Here is a 23,228-nt window from a genome sequence, read left to right on the forward strand (position 1 = left end):
TCTGTTCTCATAAAATACAAAGTCAGAAAGCTGCATCCCAGTTATATTTAGCTAACTGTCCTGTCTTTCTTCTGCTACTGTGGTTAAGATGCAGAACATGATGCTAACACTAGCATCAAAGTGCGTTAGTCCAACTAAAATACAAAATTCACTTGCTCTCTCAACCCCCCCTGGATATATAATAACTGAATACATTCTACTCTATAACTGTGGGGGTGTCCAAATGGCCCAGCCTTGGCAAATAGCCAGGACAATAACTGTTAAGCTTGTGAGCGTAAACAAAATCACGGAATGGTTTGCGTTGGAAGGGACCTCAAAGCCCACCCAGTTCCACCCCCTTGCCATGGGCAGGGACACCTCCCACCAGACCAGGTTGCCCAAGGCCCCATCCAGCCTGGCCTTGAGCACCTCCAGGGATGGGGCATCCACAGCTTCTCTGGGCAGCCTGTGCCAGGGCCTCACCACCCTCTGAGTGAAGAATTTCTTCCTTGTATCTAATCTCAACCTACCCTCCTTCAGTCTAAAATATCTAGCCCCTCTCCTGTTACTACAGGCTCTGGTAAAAAGTCTGTCATTCTTGTAGGCCCCCATTTAACTTTTGAAAGGCTGGAATAAAGTCTCCCAGAGCCCTCCCTTCTTCAGGATGAAGGACTCCAACTCTCTCAGCCTTAGTTAGGTTAGGCTTGAATACTTGGGGTAGGCTTGAATACTCAGAACTGTACAGTATTTGTCCAAAACTGACAGGAAGACTGGGAACCCCCAACTGATTGCTAGCTAATTATATGTCATCAGTGAATCAATAAGCTGCTTCAACCCTGGTTTGGTTTAAACTCCATGAACTGAATGGCTTTTCAATGCAAGAGTAACCTTTACCTTTTCTAATTTCTCCCAATGGGAACAATGCAAATGAAAAGCACAGAATTACCTTCCTAAATTTAGCATAAAAGTTAAAAAAAACAAAAACAAAAACAAAAACAAAACAGGCTATGCTATTAGATTGTTTAACTGTTTTTCATCTTGCATCTGTTACTCCTTTCATTCGCTTTCAAACTGCTTCTGTTTTCACTCCTTACAAACTGCATAACCTGAAAGCCACAAAGAAGTAACTACGTTTTAATAGACTGTTATACTAAGAAAGTCAGTCAGCACCCAGTGTTGCATACTTATTACAGTTTATATAATTCCTTTAACTCTAAAGGAGTCATCATCTCAACAGCAAGACAACAAAGTAGCTTCTAAACTTCATATACTCAGGCAAAAAGAGCAAGTTCCTATGGAAGGTTTTATGGAAGGTTTCCTTCTTGCTTTTTTTTTTTAATCATTATTATTTTTTATTTTTATTTAGTTTCATTTACCTACAACAGCCATGAACGCAGAATACATTTGCTTCTAGAATGCTATTTTCTCCAACCCTTAAATAGTGAATTTTTTTAGGGAGCATGAATCAAAAGCAGAAAAGGTTTTGGTTGCTAGAAAAATTGATAGAATAAATCAGTTAGAACAAGACAATGCGAAAAGAATAAGATAAAAATAATCTGTATACTAACTGTATGCTAACCTTTAAAGAAGCCAGTTTCCAAGACAACAGTAATTCAAAATATTCCAGAACAAGGACACAGCCTTAAAAGATACAAATAACATTCTTACCACTGAAGCTATCAACAGAAGAGAAATATGACAGCTCCTCACCATTATACAGAGACACAGGCTGGAAAATACATGGATGGACATAATTAATTGCAATAAAATATCCTAATATTAGTTAACAGTGAAGAGTCTTGTACTGCATGTCTGCTCTGACCTAATGAATTGGGAAATACATGAACTGTCTGTACAATTTTAAAGTGGTTTAAAAAACAGAAAAGAGCTGTTTGCTTTATGACCCAATCTGTTTCAACAGCAGCCAAATGACCGAAGTGCACTGCTGAGCAGCATGTTCTGACTACTCTGTCATCTCCTCTTCAAACCATGTGGAGAATCAAACCAACACAAGCTAGGAAATTACTCTCAGTTGGCTGTGCAACAGCCATAGCTTAAAGCAAGGAGAATAACTGAGAATGGCTAAGGAAGCAGATTGTTGTTAGCAGGCAGTTCAGAAGGTGTAAAACAGCCCTCCAAAATTGGACACAGTACAAGTCCACCTAATTGGGCTTTGAGAGGGTAGATATCATAAGAAGGACTGTAGATGAGCACTGCTCAGTAGAATCTACACACCAAGACCAAGAGGATGAATCACTTGGTCAGAAGAGGAACCTGAGAAGGAGGGATGCTCTCTGCAACCTCATCAGCAGAATGAGCACAGCAGTAACAAGATGTTTCTTGCCATGATTACACTCCAGAGGGTCAAAATACAAAAGTTAGTTTCCTACTGACAGAAAAGGGAATTCCTCAGACTTCTTTTTGGATCTTGGTTTGAGGAACTGGAAGATCTCTAGAGCAGGTGGTTTTATGTTAGCTTAGCATGACTGAGTCTGTTAAATAAAAATCCAATACAAAAAAAAGCAATATTCTCAATATAAAGCATAGCTTTTTAGCATAACATGGTATCTTGCACAGGCTTTTTAGCAATACAGACATGAAGCGTTCTCCGTGTCTGAATGAACTGATGCAACATTCCCAATACCATTCAGACAATTTAATTTTTTACTGCTCTGAATTGTAACCAAGCTATTAAATTGTCCAATGTGTCACTATCAAACCAGGCCATTTCAACAAGATTGACTACAGAGCCTGTCAAATTGGCACATCCCTGAATGCAAATTATGAAAAGCAGTCTATTGTTCCTGTACAAGGGTCCTCAAATGCACAGTCAATTACCTTTTGATTTAAGGACAATTGAAAGCTATTCTTGTTTGAACAAAGTATGAAAGAATAATCTTTTGTAAGAAGTAATTGTAATAGTTTTATTTGGAAGCTACTGTTGTGCTACTTAGAATAGTTTGTTTGTGGTTTGTAAAATTATTTGCACACTAAGAAAATTTAAACACTGGTTTTGCTTAAAAGGGAGTTTGCAGCTCGTGGGCTCTACCTAACAAACACACATTAAAGAAAATCATATCTACAGAATTTGTAGAATTTGACACTTGGAAAACCTACCTGGAAAGAGTGGTTTGCCTTTATATACAGCTACAAATGACTGAGCAAACAGGATGGGAGTTTCTTTTCATCTACTGTCAAAAAGAGAAAACTTTATGATGTGCAGTGTCCAGAAGAAGTTTTCTTGGCAGGAGTATGGAAAAGAATTATTTTTATAATAGCTTTATGAGAGGTGCAAACTGCTTATTCTGACATAAACCATTCAAAACACATCCATAAGAAGTGCGAAGGTTACAGTCTGTACAGAAATGTAAGGAAGAAATTAAAGAGAATTTCTGTCAGCTTCCCATTTTTCTGTTATGTTAGCTGCTTTCAGGTAGGATCAGGAAGATCCTTTTCCATTCTCACTTAGTGGAAAATACACAAAAAGCTCCCATGAAATGATAAATAGAACACTGGGCATTTAGAGAATAGTAGTCCCCCAGTATGCATCTGCTTACTTCTATGTAACTTAACAGAAGTTGACACTTGAAAGTGACTTCCCTAAAAACAGTAAGTCAATGTAAAAATACTTCTAGGAATTGAACTCTTCAGAGACAGTTGTTTCACAATCTATTTTTTCTATTCTGACAAGAATCAGCCATTTCAGATATTTTTTTACCGTAAGAGCAGAAGAATCTTTTGATATTTCAAATGAAACCACAGCATGGGCATAATGTGAAATATATTCATGAATTCCATCACAAATACATGGAACATATTTCCCTCACACATGAAAACTACAGACCTTTGTTAAGGGTACTGCTTGCAAAAGATGATGAATAAGAAAAACCCAGACTAGTCCCTTTGCTACCTCTAACATGTGGTGAGAAATCCTGTTGTGCAAGAAGTGATGAAATCATTAATTGATAAAATCCCAAATGTACATATCCAACAAAAGCAACAAAACAAAAACACATCCCAGATGTTACTTTACAATAAGATCTAAAACCTGTTTCAATGAAAGGATATCTTGCAGGACTGTCCTTGAGGGCATTGAGGAACCCTGTTTGTTGAGAACCTGTAGGAACAGAACCCAAATTACCAACTCAGTAAGAAATTGGACTACAGGCTGTTTTCACCATAGTGCATACACAGTATTTGAAGAACAACTGAATAATTGTAGTTTAGGGTTTACTGATGTGAATCCAAGATTATGTTATTCAGCAGCAACAAATCAGAAAAAAAACTTGTGTATGTTATCAGGTCTAACATCTGCAGAATATTTTCTCAGTAATACCAAATTGATGCATGCATACTTTCCTTTGAATAAGATTTCTGATTATCCCTGCTTTTTTCAGATCTAATATGGAAACAAAAAATTGTAAGCTAATTCTTTAATTTTGGAATACCAGTTTTCAAAAGCAGCCTCTTGACTTGGAAAATTTACAGCAAAAACCCAGATTCTCAGCTTTCCCTCCTTTATTCTGGAAACAGACAAAGTTCTCTAGACTATAATTCTGCTCCTACTGCACCTGTGTAGACATTTCTTTTTATGCACCCGCCCTTTTAGTAGGTGCTAATTGCCTCTGGAAAATAAAAGATATCTACTAGCTGAAAAGAGCTCCAGAACAGCATGCTCCAATGATCTGGAGATGGAGAGTTCAGTTCCACAACCGTGAGATATTTATCAAAAAGGACAATTTGACTGCTGGCTGATACATATGCAGCAAGTGAATTTGTCTGTAGAAATTGATTCAGTGTCACATAAGACACATACTTGTTGCGTTTTAGTGTGCAATTTAAATTATATAAACGCATCAAGTTGAAAGTATTTCCCATTAGCTAAATCCATCTGAAGGTTTGTCTGAGGAGAGCAGAATCCTGATTAATCAAGATGTCTTTCAAAGAAAAGAGAAAAGAGTGTATATCCTGATATCTGACCTGTGAAGTCAATTTTTCTGTTTATCGTTAAAAAGGGAATGTTACTTACCTTGTATTTTGAGTCTTTTCAGACTCTCATAACTTGGTCTTAGCCTCAAGGCACAAGACTAGTGGAACTTTCCCCTAGCTTCTTACTATTTTTAGGATCCTTAATGGCAATGGCAGCAGGTAGTTGTGATCTCTATTCCCTACTGCTGGTCACTTACAAGCAGTTCCCAGCGTATCAGAAGGGGAAGTTTCCTCACTCCAACATACAGCTGAAGTACTGATACCTCATACAAAGATGAAAAACTGAAGACATACTAGTATTGAAAATGTTTTAGGCTTGGGGAGATGGAAGAAAATCTTGCAAGACAATACCTTTCAATTAGCTGACTTACAAAGTCTATTTATTATCTTTAATACTAATATGTGCAAAGATTCTTAATCCTGAAAAGGGCAAATTTCCAAGGGACGTCTTGAAAATAACGCCACAGAAAACAAGAAGTTTGCTGCATCTCATTACCACATGGGTTTACCAAAAAATTATTAAAGTGTCAGCATGTAAGACTTATAAAAAAAATTACACAGATTTCAACAACTTGTCTATATCAAGAGATATTTAAAATAAAATATGTTTCCTATGTAATCAACAAGGTCAGAGAAGGAACTTCTCTATTAGGATGAACTATGAGAGATTAAAAAAAAACAAACACAAATGCCTTCAAGTTGCTTGTAAACATCCCTCAGCCCCTTCTCAAAAGGATATTCTCCAAAGGCATTCAGCCCAATACGGGCTGAATATTTTTTTGATACAGTCAAGAATATATTAGATAAATTTGAATGCTGAACTTGAAGCTCAAATGTAGTAAACATCAACGAAATACTCACAGTTCATACCTGCTCCCATTGCCTTTGAGGACCAAACAGTCTTTAGAATTATGGACATTTTTGCTGTCTCATCCAAGGCAGATAAACCTCCATAGTGAGAATGTTTTACAGCTGATACACTTAGACAAGTTAGCACTTAACATTTACTGTATGTTACCTCTAACACCTATACAAAGCTGAAGTTCTTCGCAGCCACACAGAGGCAAAATTAATCTCTCTGATCTTTGTCTAATTCACACTTAGAATTAGATATGCATGCTGTGAAGTAAAAATCCACTAGATAAATCAACATGATACACAAAATATGAAATACTGGCATAATATTGGTAATTCTTATGCTGAAAACTGCAAAAAAAAAGCATTGTAGTTTTTGTGAAATAAAGGTAGATTAGCTTCAAAAGTAGCTTTATATTGTCAGACCAATTGTTTTCAACTACTGAACTTTAACAAAGTAAGGTGACAAAAAACATGCTGATGCCTTAACTGTAAAAGGTATGCAAATACATGCACATGTATGCCCAAATAAATTTTGAGTATTAACAGAAAGCGTTCTCTTTCCAATAATTACTTTTCCCTTTTAAACAATTAGGTAGTTTTTTCCTCGTCTCTTTAAACTGACATTAGAAAGGCCTTATCTGGCAGCGAGAACAACTTGCTGATCCAGACTCTCCAAAATCACTGCCCCTAGCTCTAGTGCTGCATTTCTGAACTGTGTGACAGCCACTCAGTACTTTTGCCCTTCTTTTGTGAAGCACGAACAAGAGTAATAGTTGTGTTTTTCAAACTATAAACTTTCATCCCTTCACAGCGTAAATTATTTAGGAAATTAAACATAATCTGGCATATTTTTCAGTAAAGCATTCTCTAAATATTGCCATTATCAGGTTAGCTCTATAAATGTGTTATAAACCAGAATTATTACTTCTATCAGGCTTCCATTGTAACACAGAATATAAAGAAATGAAAAGATCACATTTCCAAAATGACTGAGGAAATACTGTTCAAGGCAATATCCTATATAATTAGTGAAATATTTTAATGGGTCCTAATGAAAATGGGTTAAAACCCCTTACTATATACAAAAGGACTTCTTTTTATGACAGTTCATAACCTATCACCACAGATTAGATCATCATCATACAGGAGCTAACACAATTTGTTATGTGTTAAAACGACAAAAAAAAAAAAAACAAAATAACAAAAATGAACACCCCAAAGTCTGGGAAATATCTTCTTTAAACCAAATTCACAATACAAATAAAAATCAATCTCAAACTCATCAATATTCATCTACCTACAGCTTATCTGATTCACTCCATTATAAATTGGCCATTCTCAGAATGTCATGCAAATGAAAGTAACATGTTAAAAATAGGGTAAAGGAAGATGTAAAACTGAACAGTGAACAAAAAAGTGTAAAATAGGTCAAAACTAGTTTCTAGTAGTTTACCTTTTTGTTTGGATGACAATTGACCTATACTTAAACAAAAAAAAGTTCTTGGGAAAATGATGCTAACTGTATACTTAGACATGCAGTATATGTGCTGCTTTTCCAAAAACCGTCTATAAAACTACAAAAAAGATCAGAAAATTAACACTCTATTAAGGTAACGCCAGTGCTAGATCAATGACTACCATGACCAGGGTCTGCTACAGACCAGAGTGGGAGTCACTGGGGGTTGTGAAGCTTCAGAGGAAAGGCAAATAAATAAATAAATAAACAAACCCTGAATGATCAAAAGATTAACTTAAAAGTAAAAAACTCAAGTAAATGGCTACATACGTAATCTGATTTCACCAGCATACTTACGAAGGATGACGTGGGTGATAACGAATGCAAATATAAAGACTGTCAGAAAGGACAGAGATAAAATAAACATATAAAAAAATCTGTAGTTTCTTTTCCCCACACAGTTGCCTACCCAGGGACAGTGGTGATCAAACCGTTCTGAAATGAGAGGCAGAAGAAAAAAATGGAAAACAATTAATAAAATGCTGTTTACTTGGAAAAAAGCTCTCTGAATACTTTATTAAAACTCACGATTTAATTGGCATTTGCAACTAGCCCCAGAGAAATTCTTACTTAGAAGGGAAAAAGAACAGAAAAAAGGAATATTTTAATGAAAACTTACAGCTCTTGAATAAATTAAAGCATGACTGAGGTGAGCTCCCATTGAACTTGCAGCATTATTATGATAAATTGTGCAGTCAGACCAAAAAGCTTGTATTTATCCACTGTTACATGGAGCAGTACCAACTCAATTGCATTTTTTCAAAGCAAGGATATTTTCTTCCAGTGACTTTCCTACTCAGAATTAGTTTTCGTATTTACATCTGTCACGATGACATCTGACTTTTATGCCCACTACCATCCCATCCATTAATTACGGCATATGAAATATTCACACCCTCCCACTTTTTTTTTTTAATGCTTTACTCAAAGTATTTTCCATTCCAGACCACCTATTTTTCAACTAAGAGTTGACGCTGCCTTACAAACCCATTCAGAACAGTAAAACCATTCACACAAACCATTTTTCAAGCATTAAGATTTAGGCAGCCTTGTAAAATTTGCTTATACTTTTCTTTACTAAACTGAACCCTTTCCCTTTATTTCCCCGAGAGGTTAACGTGTTAATGGGACAGGAAGACGCCAGGGCAGTTCAGTATCGAGCGTCCCAAACACCAGTGCTGGAAAACAGCAGTGGGACCAGTGAGCCCTGCAGCTCCAGGCAGCCGGGAACCTCCTCGTCCCAAAACTCTGGGTAATGAAAATGGAGCGATTGTCAGGAAACAAAAGGGCCTTTCGTAACTGGAGAGATTACACTGCCATAATGTCAGAATTTTAAATTTCTAATCAAATCCAAGATCATAACACATGACAGATGCTCTCATGCTGACTGACTCTCACCCTCTGATCCTCATCCAAACCCTGTTTTGTTTTCTGTGACTTTTATGCTTCCATTGACGTACAATATCAAACTATTTGTAATTGCACAGGAAAGGCAAGCTATAAATTTGAAGTCCTTAAGCTCTATGTTAAAAAGGCACATCTGTTCAAACACACCAGTTTATTTTAACTATGGCTTTATGTTAAAGACCTACATGGGAGGTTTTCCTTGAAGGATGTATTTAGGATTATCTCCATTTAGGAAAAAAAGACATCAAAACAACAGGCACAACAGATTTCTGAGTTCACCAGACTTTCGGGTTTTTTAATGGTTTTGTGTAACAGATGTTTGGACCACATGTTTCTGCCATAAATCTGTTTCAAATTCCAGTGGGGCTATTCAAGGTGAAGTTGCTGAACTTACTTAGGATAAGGCTTCAGAAACACTTTGATTTAGAGAGACTGCTAAGAATACCAAGAACTAAATACCTCCAATATCTAAGAGTCGGCAATTTATTCAGTGGAATACACTGTTATTTCCAAAATAAGTAGCCACTACATTTCAGTAGTGCTGATTTTTACATTTGTGCTTCTGAATGAGTCCTTATTGTCTGATAAACACTTTACTTCATTTAACAAGTACCTAACATAACACATGAGCAAATACTACCACAAAGAAAAATACAGTTATAGAGACTTCTAAAAGTATAATCCCAGGGTACTTTTGCACCCTAGTGCTTCAGGAAAAATAAAAAAAATCACGACATGTCTTTAGAAAATTAATTCCATACATTCACATTAATTCTCTTCTATGCTCACACACTAGGAATCAACGAATTCTACTGACATAAAGCTCAGTTTCTAGCTGTGAAACAATATTTAAATATATGTATGTGTTTGATAGATGCAGATAAATGCACACATACAAGCACACACCTATGCAAATACACACACCTATATGGAGGCGCATACACATAAACATATACTTAGTAATAGAGACGTATTTTGACTTACTCGCCTCTCCTCTCTATTTCTGTCTTCAAATTTTTTTGGTAAGCTGAAGGCTCTGATTGCTCAGTAAACACCTTGCTCAAATTGTGGAGTCAAGTAACTACCTAGTATATTTATAAAGCAGAAATGTACAGTAAAGGCTAGTTGAAAAAAAAACACTACAGTGCTAAATGTGAAACAAGTCTAACAAAGCAAGGGAAGTACTAGAGGATTTATGTGAGTTATGAATAAACCAGGCCTCATTTTTCCCAGACAGTCATAAAATACAAAGGGATGTGACATTTATGCTATAATGCCACAAAATAGTATCTTAAATAGCAAGGGATTAGAAAACAGCCAATCCTGGCAAAATGAGCAGACACATACTAAGCAGAAACTCCTAGCACTGTTGAGAAATATGAACTCTCTTAAGACTAGAGCTCTTTCTTCTTCCTTGCAGAAAGTACTATCTTAATAAGTATCAATGAAGAAATAAAGTATCATCAAGTTCCCCTCCAGAAGCCTGCAAACTGAACAAACAACAATTTGGAAAAGGAAGCTTTTGCCTTTGGTCTGGACAATGCAGGTAACAAAAATTAAGATTCACCTTCATTGAGAAATGAGAAAAATACCAATGCTGAGAGAAGCTGGGAATTCTGGCCCTTGTGAACCAAAAATGCTGGGCAAATACAAATGCAACTGATTCATGTTATGAAGAATCATGGACTGTTTGGAGGTGATGGTTGTGGTTTTGGTTTGAATTTATAAAGTATCCTGGCATAGTTGCTGTATTTATACACTTAATGCCAAACTTAATTTAAAAATGTTTACAGCAAATGAAAAAAATCAAAATACTGCTAATACAAGCTCTTGTTAATAGAAAGTATATTAGAACTTAATGAGGAAAAGAGCTACAAGGTCTGGAGTTTGTCTATGAAAGCATCTCAGGGACAAAGCAGCTTTGACAGATCATCATCATGCATTCAATTTTAAGCGAATAAGCCAGGTATCTGCTTCAGGATGTGGTATGGTGTTACAGCCATAACGACCTAATAGAGAACTACTGAGAAAGACAGCCCTGCTTCTCCTCTTCTAGAAATCCTGTGAACAACCTCTTGTCTGTGCGTTCTCCCTCCACAGACCAAGACTGGTGCATGTTTTACCTTGTGGGGGCCTGGTTCACAACGTCAGACTGTCTTAAAACTAGGGTTGATTTTCTGTTGCTTAGCTCCCCAAACCAGCTCATCCCAGTATCAGACAAACACCGAAGCTGACACAAGTGAAGAAGAAAGAACACACTGCCAGAGAAGGGATGACCCTTTCTGAACCAGCTCAGTGTTAATTCAGCTCAGCTCTAACATCAGCCTTACTACTGGTTAACACTTGCCAGGACCGCAGGAGAAATTCAGTTTTAATGAACTTTTCAGAGTCTGAGAACAAAAGCAGATGTAAACAAAAAGACTGAAAAAATGTGTGAACAGTTTGTAAGGTGAAGGATCAATGAAAAAAGAAGACAGGTAAATGGAGACTAAAATTGCTGCTGTAAAGACCACAGAAAACCAAAGATGTAAGAAATCTCAAGAGATGTCAGCAAACCTCCAACAGTGACTTTATTTTACCAGTTTGTCCCAAGTGATCTAGCCTGGAATTTGGCTAACTACTTAGGCTAACCAGCACCTTCGTAACTAAAGCCCAAGTGTGAGGCCTCACAGGATAACTGAGCCAACCTAAAAGCTCAGTAGCAGTGAAAGAGGTGGTCCCGTGCTGCCCTTCCTGTCACCTCATCCCACTTCCTTCTTTCATTGTCTAAGCTGCTGCTGAGTCAGCTCAGTTCACCGAACTGGCAGGAAAGAAAAAAAGGAAATTATTCTGTTGGCTGCTCAGTGAGTAAAACTGGCTTACCAGCGGCTGTGTTAGTAAGGGCTGCCTGAATGGGCACAAAGGCGACAATCACATGAGGGGGAAAGAAGGAGGAAGTTCAGATGGTGTTGCCCTAGAAGTGGTGAGCTGTCGGCAGGACCCAGCGGTCTCATTAAAACTCACCCAGTGATATATGGGATTGGGACCACATAGAAGAACACGCAAGTTACATCATGCTTTAGACACTTCTCTCACTTTTTAACTTCCCTGAAACATTTAGATCTGATAACTTGCTTAAGAAACATTAACTGCTGAATATCACAGATAAAACCAAAAATGATAACATCTCCCATTTTAATAAGCAATGGAGCGTTTGGGCCTTATAGACGCAGAGCGTTTCCATTAGAAGCCACATGGAAGCTTGTTCCTTGATGCTCAGAAGCAGAGAGCCAAACCTCAGCTTTTCCACAGCACAGCATGGAGACTCCTTAAGTTCTTAAATGCTCAGCTTCCACTTTTCAATCCCTGAGCTCCAGGAAACCATGTACAAAATGACTCTAAAGCTTTCTTCCTTCTTTCAAAGCACTCAGTAAAAGCTTTCTAACTTACCAAGAACAAAAAAGTGTTTTTACACAGAAATTTTACAGGCCAGCCTAGTCCTTGCAGCTTTTGTTGTCTGGATGCATTGTGATTTCAGAAACGTTTATTATTATTTATGAACTGCTTCCTTTTGCCTTTGCTCGACTGGATCCCTGCACACCAACGTATGTTTTCTGAAGCTTAATGTGAAGGCAGGTCTAAGGAAGACAAAAGGCCTGCAGGTACAATTTGACATTAAATTGCAGATTCCAGTGAGCGCAAGTCAGAATTCACTTGGCAATTCCCCCATTTCATTCAATTAAAGCATTGCATAGCAAAGACACAAACCTAAGGCATTCACTTAATGTTTACTGTGCTTTGTTTAGCACATGAAAACATGCACCCTAGGATGGGGAAGAGTCAACAGCCCGCTATTCAAATTTTGTGACAGTCAAACTCACATTCCTACTCAAGTAACCAAGACAGCTCTAACTGAAATTACTTTTGATAGTAGCAGGACAAGATAGGACCACGAGATCCTTTGTTCTGGATGCACACTGAGCAATTATGTAGAGATACCAACACATCTGCACATATTTATTATAATGACAATTAAAGCTCTTTGTAGAACTATGATGTCATGATATGACCACATCTATTTATGCTTCTTGACTTAGTATTTTGTATGACAAAAGGGTATTTTCAGAATTTGGTTGCTCTTGAAATGCTAAGGAACACAAACGAGGGTTTTTTTTTAATTACAAAAAGTATTTTTCCTTCTAAGATACAGTAATTCAATCTCAACAGCCTGAATCATGTACACATACACAAAACCAAATATAACCATGGTATTAAAGCCTTTACAGTCAGTTTGACATAACTAATAAAAAGTCTTGTATCCATTCTTCATAGCTTATTCATAAAAAATATCCTTAGATCAGCTGTTTCGTTCCATTGACTTAGAAGTCCTTACTCATGAGAAAAATTTTTGTATTAAAAAGACTGATGGGACTTGCCATCAACTGGCAACAGCAATCAAAAACATGGATCAATTTGCATCACTTAATATACACAACATTCACCTGTGAGACTGTCATCCTCCTAACAATGCCTTTGCTGTTACTTCAAATGAAATTGGATTAGAAATTTATGTTGAAGTGAATAACAGAAGACTGATTGCAAGTTACATTCATATGCATGCTGATGTTATTTTAGAACATCTGTTAGGGACAATGCACAATAGATCCCTTAAACCACCAAGCTTTAGTACTTTTGTATTCTGATCCCCAACCAAAATACCCCAAGAAAACAAAATGGAACAGAGCGAACCTCCTGGCCTCAAGTTTACACTTGGGAAATATGCACCAAAGGTTTACTCCAAATTACTTTCTAGACCCTAAACTGATTTCTACAAAATGATACAAAGTGAAACAGCAATGTAACATTGGGGAAAATAGGCCTCCTTAATTAATGAAATAAATTAATAATGTGCATGGATATTTATACCAAAAAGTCATTCAGAGATGCAAATGCAAGGGATACTCAACACATTTTACTCCAACAACTGCATAAGCACTACCCCAGAAATCTAAGCTATTTGTGCGGATTTTTAAGAAAATCAGTTGCAATGTCAACTTTTTCCACTCTAATCAACTTCAATAGTGGCAGACTAATGTTACTCACAAAAAGAAAATAAACACGCTTAATTTTGTTAATAAAAAATAACGATTTATTAGGAAAACGTCCAAACATTGCCTTAGCATGCTCACAGTAATTAAATTCTACCGACACATAGCCCACTTCACTGTTACCTCCAATAATCAATGTTGACTAATTAACAATAAATCCTGTTGACTGCAAGCACACTAATGGTGACAATTTCAAAGCACCAGCAGTTCAGAATAAGAGTGCACAGTGAAGGACCTCACTGCTTAACCATCTTCTCCTTGTACACATACTTTTGTAAATATGCTAAGTTACACATAAATATAACACATTAGGAGCCATAAAATTGCCAGACACACACCCAAATCATGAAGGAGGAGAGCTCAAAAAAACCCAACTCATTCCTAAGGTAAGTGTGGTATCCATGCATCAACCTCTACAAAGTTCATGGCTTTATTCCTTTTTTATTCTACTGAAAAGCATTTTTTTTCTTTTATTCACTTCTACCGTTGCCTTGTACCTACCTTCTAATTCCTTAACCATCTTTCAAAATGTTATTGCACCAAATGTAAATATTGGTTATTTATTTCAGTTTCTAATAATATTCTTTTGCATTTTCTCCTAGTTATTTCTCTCTTTTTTTTCCCCTCTCAGAAATCTCTACTCTGACTTCTGAAATTTACAGCATCATTTACATACTCAGGGATTTTGATAATCTCTGCTCTTTTGTACCTATTCAGACCAACACCTTAGCTATAATATATTTCTCTGAAGTAACCTTAGACACCATTCCATGTTTTAAAGAGACTTTCTGCCCAGTGCTTTGGCCTAAACTTAAAAAATAAAAACAATCTCTCTGACACACATACCATGCTCCCTGAACTTCTAAAGTACATCTGGTATCTAGATGGCACAATCATAGACAAATAATATACAATGTCTGGAAATGCTGCTGTGTGCTCCATCTGGCAGCCTCTTCAGTGCCCCAAAAAGGTAGCACACCTTCAACAAGAAGAGACATAGCCATTTCTCACCTGTGAAAACTGGAGAGAAAACTAAAGGGGGAAAAAAAGGAAAAAAGGACATAGCAGCTAACCTTGTAGTTTTAACAGCTGAGCTAAAGAGTCACTTTTCAAGAGACCTGGAGCTAGGGCTTAACAGGTTCAAAAATCAGGCCCCTTAATGAAGTGAAAATGACACTCTTTTCATAGCAGTACTTCATAGCTTTATCTAAACCCAGAAAATGTAAGAAAAGAAATAGGCAAAGGTCGTGAAAAAGCTTTGACAGCAAAAAGAGAGATAATAAGGGAACGAAGGAAGTGTGCTACAGAATGGAATTAAACCCAAGCAAAATGAAGCCCTCACATCAAGTAAATGTACGTTGGTTATAAAGGACCAGGAATTCTTGGGCAAATTACTCTCAGATACAGTGTCAGTGTTATAAAAAAAAAAACAAACAACAAAACCACAAAAACTTACAATGCCACCACCCCTCAGCCTGCTTTTGAAGAAACTAGTGTTTTCCGGGCTGGAAGATGGTGGTGTCTGGAATGATGTCTGGGAAGAGCTGCTCCCAGAACACACAGGTAATTCTATGTCTTGCATCGCGTGTTAGATGTTATGTACATTTTAATCAATAATTCCCCATTTGAAGAAAATACATTTACAACATTAGTGCTTAACCAGGGAACCTATTTTTTAGAACAGTGATTTTTATCCAGAATCTGCTGTTTGGCATACTGCTAAGTACATGACACACAGTATTTTCAAAACAATACATCGATGTAAACCAGCCAGGATCAGAAACAAGACTATGGCTACAACTGCCTAGTCAAAATGCTTTAGGGAAGTGATGATTTAACCAGAAAGAGGGTGTCTATTTGCTTCTAATATAGCGTATTTTCTGGTTTTGTTTTTTACACAGAAACCATTTGCTCTTGCTTACGTAATCCACTGCTTTGTCTTCCTTAACAGCTCATTGATTCTGATCACCAAACCCACTAAAATATCCTCAATGTCCTAGACAAACCTGTACTATATTTTACTAATTTTTAATCAAATACTCCTTCGTACGCTTAAGGACCTTAGTAATACAACTCACTTTTAGCTTTCCAATATTGGGTTAAAAAGGATAATTTCTTTACCATTGATGTATATCCTCATATACTCAAATATGGTTTTGATTATTAAAGGACCAGCAGTTTTACTATATTTTGACCTCAAGTATTTCTCCCTGCTCCCAAGGATCTAGCTTCTTTTTTTTCCCTGGCATGCTCCCCACTGTAATGTCTAGCTTCTAAGAGAAATCCAAGCTAACGAAAATCTGAAACAATATTTCCATTTCATCAACGCCCCCAGAAAGTAGCATATATAATTTTACAGTTGGATATAAAATAATTAATACTCTATGCTAACTATATAATATATGGTTAAAGGAATCAAAAGAGAAAAGAAACTAAGCTCAAAGTCTTAGATTTTCTAGACTCACCTATATCTTTAAGTCTTTACATAACACCCAATTTCTTCAACTGTAAGAACATAAAAACTGAAAAAGACAACCCAGATCCCTGCCAGCCTAATAAAATCTTGACACTTGTTTTCATGTTTAGGAACTTTAGAAAAGCAACCAAACTTACAGGTGAGAAGAATCCTACTTCCTACAAAAAACAGAACCATTGGTAGGATTGATGAAGAAGGCTACCTCAAATCCATCAAGAGCTACGGAAAACAAAGTGTTAACCCTCAAATGCTCAGGAAAGCCTATTTTGAAAATTTCTGAAAGCGTGAGAATATTCTGCAGGAAGTATCACTGCATGCTTGCCCTCTTCTTCTGTTCTTCCCTGGGGATCCACTCTGGCCATGGCAGGAAACAGGCTGCTGCACCAACTGAAACCTTTGGTCTAGCTTAGCATGCCATTCTCATGCTCATAATGGATCTCTGAAAAATCAAAGTGATTTCTTAGTAATCCTAATGAAAACATTTCAAAAAGAAGCCATCTTCAAAAATTTGAGCTTTCAATCCTCTCTGGAAAAAGTTACCTGCGTTGAAAGAAACACAGTGGGACCTGACAAGAGAAGCTATCTTTATCCATGAATCACCCACAAATTTATGACATACATTAAAAAAAAAAAGAATAAATAAATAAGGACAAATTCTATTTTAGGAATATAAATGGTAATTCTCTTCTAACATACTGGATTTTTGCCTTGGTCTAAGCCAGTTACTTTGCTCGATAGGCAAAACTGTGGCATGTGAATACAAAGAAAGCTTTAGACATCTGTTTTTTGGACTAAGTTGATTTACTGCTTGCTAATCATTAGTCACTGTTTTTGCTTAGTCATTCCATACTATATCTGGGGAAATAGTTTGGAAACAATCAACTGCCTCTTGTTCAGCTTTTATTATAAAAATAAAATTAAAGAAATCTAAAATTATTTATCACAAAAGAAAGTTGATGTTGAAATCACCAAAAATATAAAGAAAAAGTATTTTCAGAAGGAAACCTGACAATTGGATTTTTAATAGCATCAGATAAAGCATCAACATTCCGTTGTCAAAACTCAGCAATAACTAGCCCAGGCTGAGAAGTTGATTGCTGGGGTTATTCCTTTTTTTTTTTTCTCCTTTAGCTCTTGTATTTATATGTACATTATTTTAAATTTGCCTATAATTTTTAAGCAACATATTGTACACAGAAAGCCCTTGAGGGGCTAACTTCCAACTGCCATTCATAAAGGCAGTTAAAAAAAAGCAAGTCAGGAATACATCCAAGATGTTTGACTGAAGGGAACTGACCAAATTTTTGAAGGCATTACATACAAATGCAACAAACTGCACTTGTATGAAAATCCAGATTTCTCTGGATACTACTATGAAAACATTGTGAAGCTAAAGGAGTTTGAAATTGCTACTATATGTACCATTCTAATTAGGTAGTTTTTAAAAATACATTATTTTTGTGTAAATAAGCTACATGACCTTTTGTGTAAGTAAGCTACATGGTTACATATAAAAATGAGTGGTAGGATGAAAATCAGAAACAGTGCCAAGAAGTAACAGATAGGCTTACTGAAAAGGTAGTACAACTAATAAGGGGGGAAAAAACATGAATTAGTTTTCGCAGGTACTCACATGTTAAAAACACTGCTAAGGATTCCTTACAGGAAAAAAGCATCAACAGAAAACACTGAATGAAAGAACCTTTCTGTCACACTGCATTAATTTGTCCAGTATCATAAAACACCTTTAGGGAAAGGTAGTAAGTTGTTTTTTTCTGCGTAATGAGTGCTGGTTTGAAGAAAGACTCCATTCCTTTATCACACACTCTCTGTAGTTAATTATTATGCAGCAAAAGCGTCAGGAACTAACAAGAAGGTAAAAAGGAATGCGTAAGCATATTGGTAGTGGGTTGCAAACATAAGTTACTCAAGTGCCTGTATATGTGTGAAGCAGGAGTGTTTTTGCACTGGTTTAATTAAGGAACTAGCAAATTATAGCGACAGAAGAATACTCACACCTATTGTAAGATATGTTAAACTAAAATTAAATAAAAGCATTATCATATAGACAATGCTGACTCTTAAGAATGGAAGCAAACCTCATAACATATGTTCTGAGTAACTGTACACTCTTGCATTGTTAGGTTTTCAAAGTATGTGAGCAATCCAATTCTCCTGACATCCATTTTTCATAGAAAATTGGTTACAAATACTTATAGATTTCACTTATTGCATTAAATACACATGAACATTTGTATGACAAATGCCTGCACCTAGACAGGAAACAAAGTACTACATAATATACCCTGAAAAGTCACAGTTTATCATAATTCCCATTATAAAAGCTGATGAGAAAAAAATGCGGGAAATTCATTCCAATAAATTAATTATTAAAAAAAAAAAGCTTTAAATCAAAATTGTGTAAGAACACATTGCAATCATCTCACCTATTTTATGAGTAGAAAAATCTAATCCTGTTGGATACAGTTATCACTTATATGAGTCACTTGGCTCAGCCTCTTCTCTGATATATATATATTCATACAAATTCACAGCTGTTGCTTCGATACAGATAAAATCAGAAGATAGAAACTGTTTTAAGTTGGTTTTCCCCCCCTCCATCACCAATTATTTCTTAGAGTAGACTACAAAATTTAATATCAAGAGGACATAATCAGATTGCACATAACCTGTAGAGAAAATCATCGTTTATTAAAATAGCCAAAACGTAATCTTAAAATAGGTATGCATGGGAGGGTTGCTCTTACTTACGATGGACTCTCTTGATGAGGACAATAGCATTTATTTACTGCACTGGCCAACAGCTGCATTTTCATGTTGTCAGCTTTTTTGAGCAATACCACCACACTATAATATCCAGGTTACACATTTGATATGATACTTTCCTGAAGAGGTGTCAGCTGCAATTCATAAACATCTCTCCTTGCCACATCCAACAGCTTTTACAACACTTAGAAAACTCTAACAGCAGCAACACCGAGGGAAGCATCTACAGATACCAACTGATGGCACCAGGCCAAAAGGCTACACTTCTTGCTCTCATGTAAGCGTACTCAGTCCATGAATATCATCTACATACGAAACTGTGATTCTTCCAGTGACTGCTTTATATCTAAAAATATCACTGCTGAATGCTGCAATTACATCTCTCAGCTGGAGACATCTTGCTACATTATTTTCTTGAATGCATAAGACACAGGCTCAACGGCGTGCTAATCAGCAGCACTAAACTCTAAATGGGATCTAATTAACTAGAAAACTACTCAGATTTGATTGGTGGTTCTTTTTTATTTTTATTTTTTTTTAATTTTTAAGTTTGCTTTTAAATCCAAGCATATCTTAATCACCTTGCCTGCCCTCCAAAGCAACAGTCATGAAAAAGACAGGATGGTCAGAGGGAAAAAAAAGCCCCTATCGTTACAAAATATCCTCAGGTCCTGACATCATCTATTTACTCTCTAAATATAGCATGCTTGTCCAGTAATTTCATATGGATTCTGACTTAAAAAATCCTAGACTTAAAACTGTTCAAAGGTAGGAATTACCTATGGTGTGTGTTCTGGTCAGAGTGCAACCCTAGCCATTTGAACTATGCCTTGCAGAGTTGGTCTTAAATTAAAGGGAAAAGCAGCTCCTTGTCTGCAATTTAGTTTGGGGAAGGAAACAATCCTGAGACTCATGCAAAACTCAGTTCCCTCTGCACTGGAATGTTCTCCTCCTCCTCTGCCTCCTCTCAAGCTCTTAACGTTTAACAGAGCTCGTAGGAAAAAGGATGAACACAGCAAGTGACCTCATGAGTAATCTTGTCACTAACTCAGATTTCTTCTTTTCTCTCTAATATCGAAAGTATTCAAAACACATAAGCAACTAAGTCGAACATATGCCATATCTTTTTTTTTTTTTTTTTACTCACCTACGCAGTTATCACAAAGGCTGCAATGTGAGGCACGAGGTGGGCGGAAAATCTTGCAAGTAAAACAGTATTTTAGTTTCACTGTCTGTCCATTGATGATCACTTCTTTTGTTCTGGGAGGGGGGCGGTATCCTCCTGAACTGGAGCCATTTGCAATATCTAAACACGGAAATGCAACACATTAAGTTTTGCACACAAACTGTACTGTATACACATAATCATCCTTGATGGCAATCTATAGCAAGTCTCAAATTTATATGAACTCCATATTAATAGACTTAAACTACTTTTTTTTTTCCTTCTCATTCTCCTAAAATAACAACTTTTACAGATAGCAAAGAGATGATTACAAACAGCATCCACAACCAACTAATTTCAATTAAAGAGAAAAAAGGAAACACTCAAATCCAAGTCTCAAAAGCTGAAAGCTACCTAGACCACCAAACTTCTATGCTGTCATATCCCCTAGTAGTTCATGAAGAATACATTACAGACAATTACGGCTATTGGTACAGGATAGTTGAAAATAGATGTTTTTCCAAAAGACTTTATTTAGTTCGACCTTGAAAGGTAAGTTTGCTCCAAGGAAGACATTCATCTCTGAAAACGAGAGTGGACTGACCAGCAAGAAATTATTTACATTATTCACAATGGAGCACATTTATAGATCTTGCTTTTCTGAAATTTAAAATCTACCCCCCAATTTTACTTGTATACATTTTGAAGGTGTTTTTTTGTTTGTTTGTTTTTCCTCATAAAAATAGTTTCCAACCAGCTCATGTGGTAAAAGTGGTGGGGTTTGAGCTTTCTTTTTGATTTTAGGACATCGGCATTCGTTTTTCCAGTAACTAAAGGACTGATTAGGCTACATCACAGAAGTTCAGTTCTGTCCTTTAAATGCTCCCAAGCTGAGCTATGCTGTGCAAGGTGAACGTGTACAAACAGTACTTTTTTCTCCATATACCAGTTCTCGTACAATCACAGTCAAATAAGACCACAGAAGTGAGAAAACAATTTATTACTTTCAGACAGGAAGAACAGTAAAACCAATAGGAAAACAAAGACAATTATTTTCCAGTACGTGACTGAAACTGCATTGCAAAGTCAGGGTCACCTGCACAGCTGCTTTAACGTGTCCCAGCCTGCTGCTCACCCACTCGGTAAGCCCGCACCAATAGAAGTATCTGTGGGATGCCACTGCGAATCTGACCACTGAAACAACTGCACTTCAGAAAACTTTCTTGGAGGAGGTGGACGGAGGGAAGCAATAGCTGCACGTATGGGAACCAGGATACGAAGCATTCCTGAGGGGAAAGAAGTGGTGGGTACTGAAGAAACAGCTGCTGAGGTGCATGGATCCTGTTGGATCTGAACCAGTCCCTGCTCTGTCGCTGGGATGCTGAGCCAGGTCCTATGATCTGCACGTGGAGGCAGAGGTTGCTGTGTGGCTCCCCCAGCAATCAATAACACTGATTTTGACCTCGAGGCCAGTACTACTTGCTATAGTATTTATGATTTAACAAGTATTGCACTGTAAGCTACTAGTGTAGCTACATGTCGAAGCATATCTCTACAATAAAAGTTGTTTAATGTGCAATATGGACATTATCTTAAGTTTCCTAGCTTTTTCATACTTATGCTTCTTAAAAGAAACTTAGCTAAATGACTGATTTTAAAGCACTCTAAGCAGATACATGAATTTGATGAGGTCACTAGGAGTCATTTAATTTCTTCAGGTTACACTGAGAACCATTTTTTGCGTGCATACAATTTACACTGATTACACATTGGTTTGAGTTAAGTAACTTTTTGCTTTTGTTTTCTTATTCAGAACTAAGCTGAAAAGACATTCTTCTGAGGGTGTAGCATAAGTGCACTTATACCGTATAAAGCTTTGCAGAGACACAGGGAAAACAGGGAAGAATTTCTTATAATTGTGGAAAGAAAATCTTTCATATTTACAGAGAACATTTTTTCTCTGTAGAACAAGTTGTATGCTTTGTGAAATGGTGAAATAACTTGTAGGAGGAGTACTAGTCCACATGAGACAATATAATACTTTTTAGGGGAGAAAACTGTCAAAAGTCGTGGTTATGAAAATCCTCTGTTGCTGATTTTAGTTGCTATCACTGTAAAAGATAAATATGCTTCCATATGCTGTACCTTCAGTGATATAATCACAAGCAGGCTTGCAATACCTGTTATTCTTTACATAAGTCCACGGACCTTACAAAACACAGGGTAATGTCCATTTCTGACCATAAGGGTCAAGACAGACTACTAAGTCGTGAACACAAATGTAGGTCATTAGCCCTAATTAGCTTTTCATCCAAACATGTTTGTGACTACTAGTTCATTAATAAACTAATGTTTTCCATTTGATACTTATAGTCAAATTGAGGTATACAATTGCAGCTTTCAATACTGTTTAGAAATGCCAATGCAATGAATTTTGTGAAATAACACTAACATTATTTTTTTTTCTCTCAGAAAATGTTACTTGGAAATGACTTTCAAATCACAGTCTAGGTGAATTCACTTTTTCCCTCTCTTGAAACATTTATTCATAAAAAATCCACAGCAACTGAAAAAAACTTTCAGAAGTTCAGAAAGTCCCCTGTATTTACTTTATTTTAAAATGTGCTCTGGCAGAATCTCAAAGGCAACTTTCCTTTCCTCTGGTGCAAAAGGGAGACTACTGGCCAGCCTGTTACACTTACAATGCTGGTTTTCTAAGAGGATTTCCTTCCTAACCTGTGCCATGAAGTTCAAGTTCACAGAGACAGCCAATCCCTATGCTCCCTAACTGAGGCAAATTAATCTGAAAATCCAAGTGCAAAAGCTGATGCAAATTAAATTAATGAAAACAGTCTTGCTGATTTTCCATGGAGTCAGAATTTTCCCCACAATCCTAAATTGCACAATCAAACCTGAAAGACTCAGCCATTCTGTTTATTAACTTTTTTTTTTTTTTCTGGAAAC

The 23,228-nt window shown here is 36.6% G+C and overlaps 1 protein-coding gene across 4 annotated transcripts in view; it reads right to left on the reverse strand.

The window, feature by feature from the left end:
* ZDHHC14 (zDHHC palmitoyltransferase 14) overlaps positions 1–23,228 on the reverse strand; it is a 108,307-nt gene that overhangs the window by 16,074 nt on the left and 69,005 nt on the right. For all 4 annotated transcript variants that reach the window (XM_083828785.1, XM_083828783.1, XM_083828784.1 and 1 more), the window contains exons 3-5: positions 20,247–20,405; positions 7,640–7,777; positions 4,048–4,096 (exon numbers count right to left, since the gene is read on the reverse strand). In XM_083828785.1, the coding sequence (XP_083684911.1) occupies positions 4,048–4,096; positions 7,640–7,777; positions 20,247–20,405 (346 nt within the window). The remainder of the gene's footprint in view (positions 1–4,047; positions 4,097–7,639; positions 7,778–20,246; positions 20,406–23,228) is intronic.

Source organism: Anser anser (assembly GCF_964211835.1).
Source record: "Anser anser genome assembly, chromosome: 3".
Lineage (NCBI taxonomy): Eukaryota > Metazoa > Chordata > Aves > Anseriformes > Anatidae > Anser > Anser anser.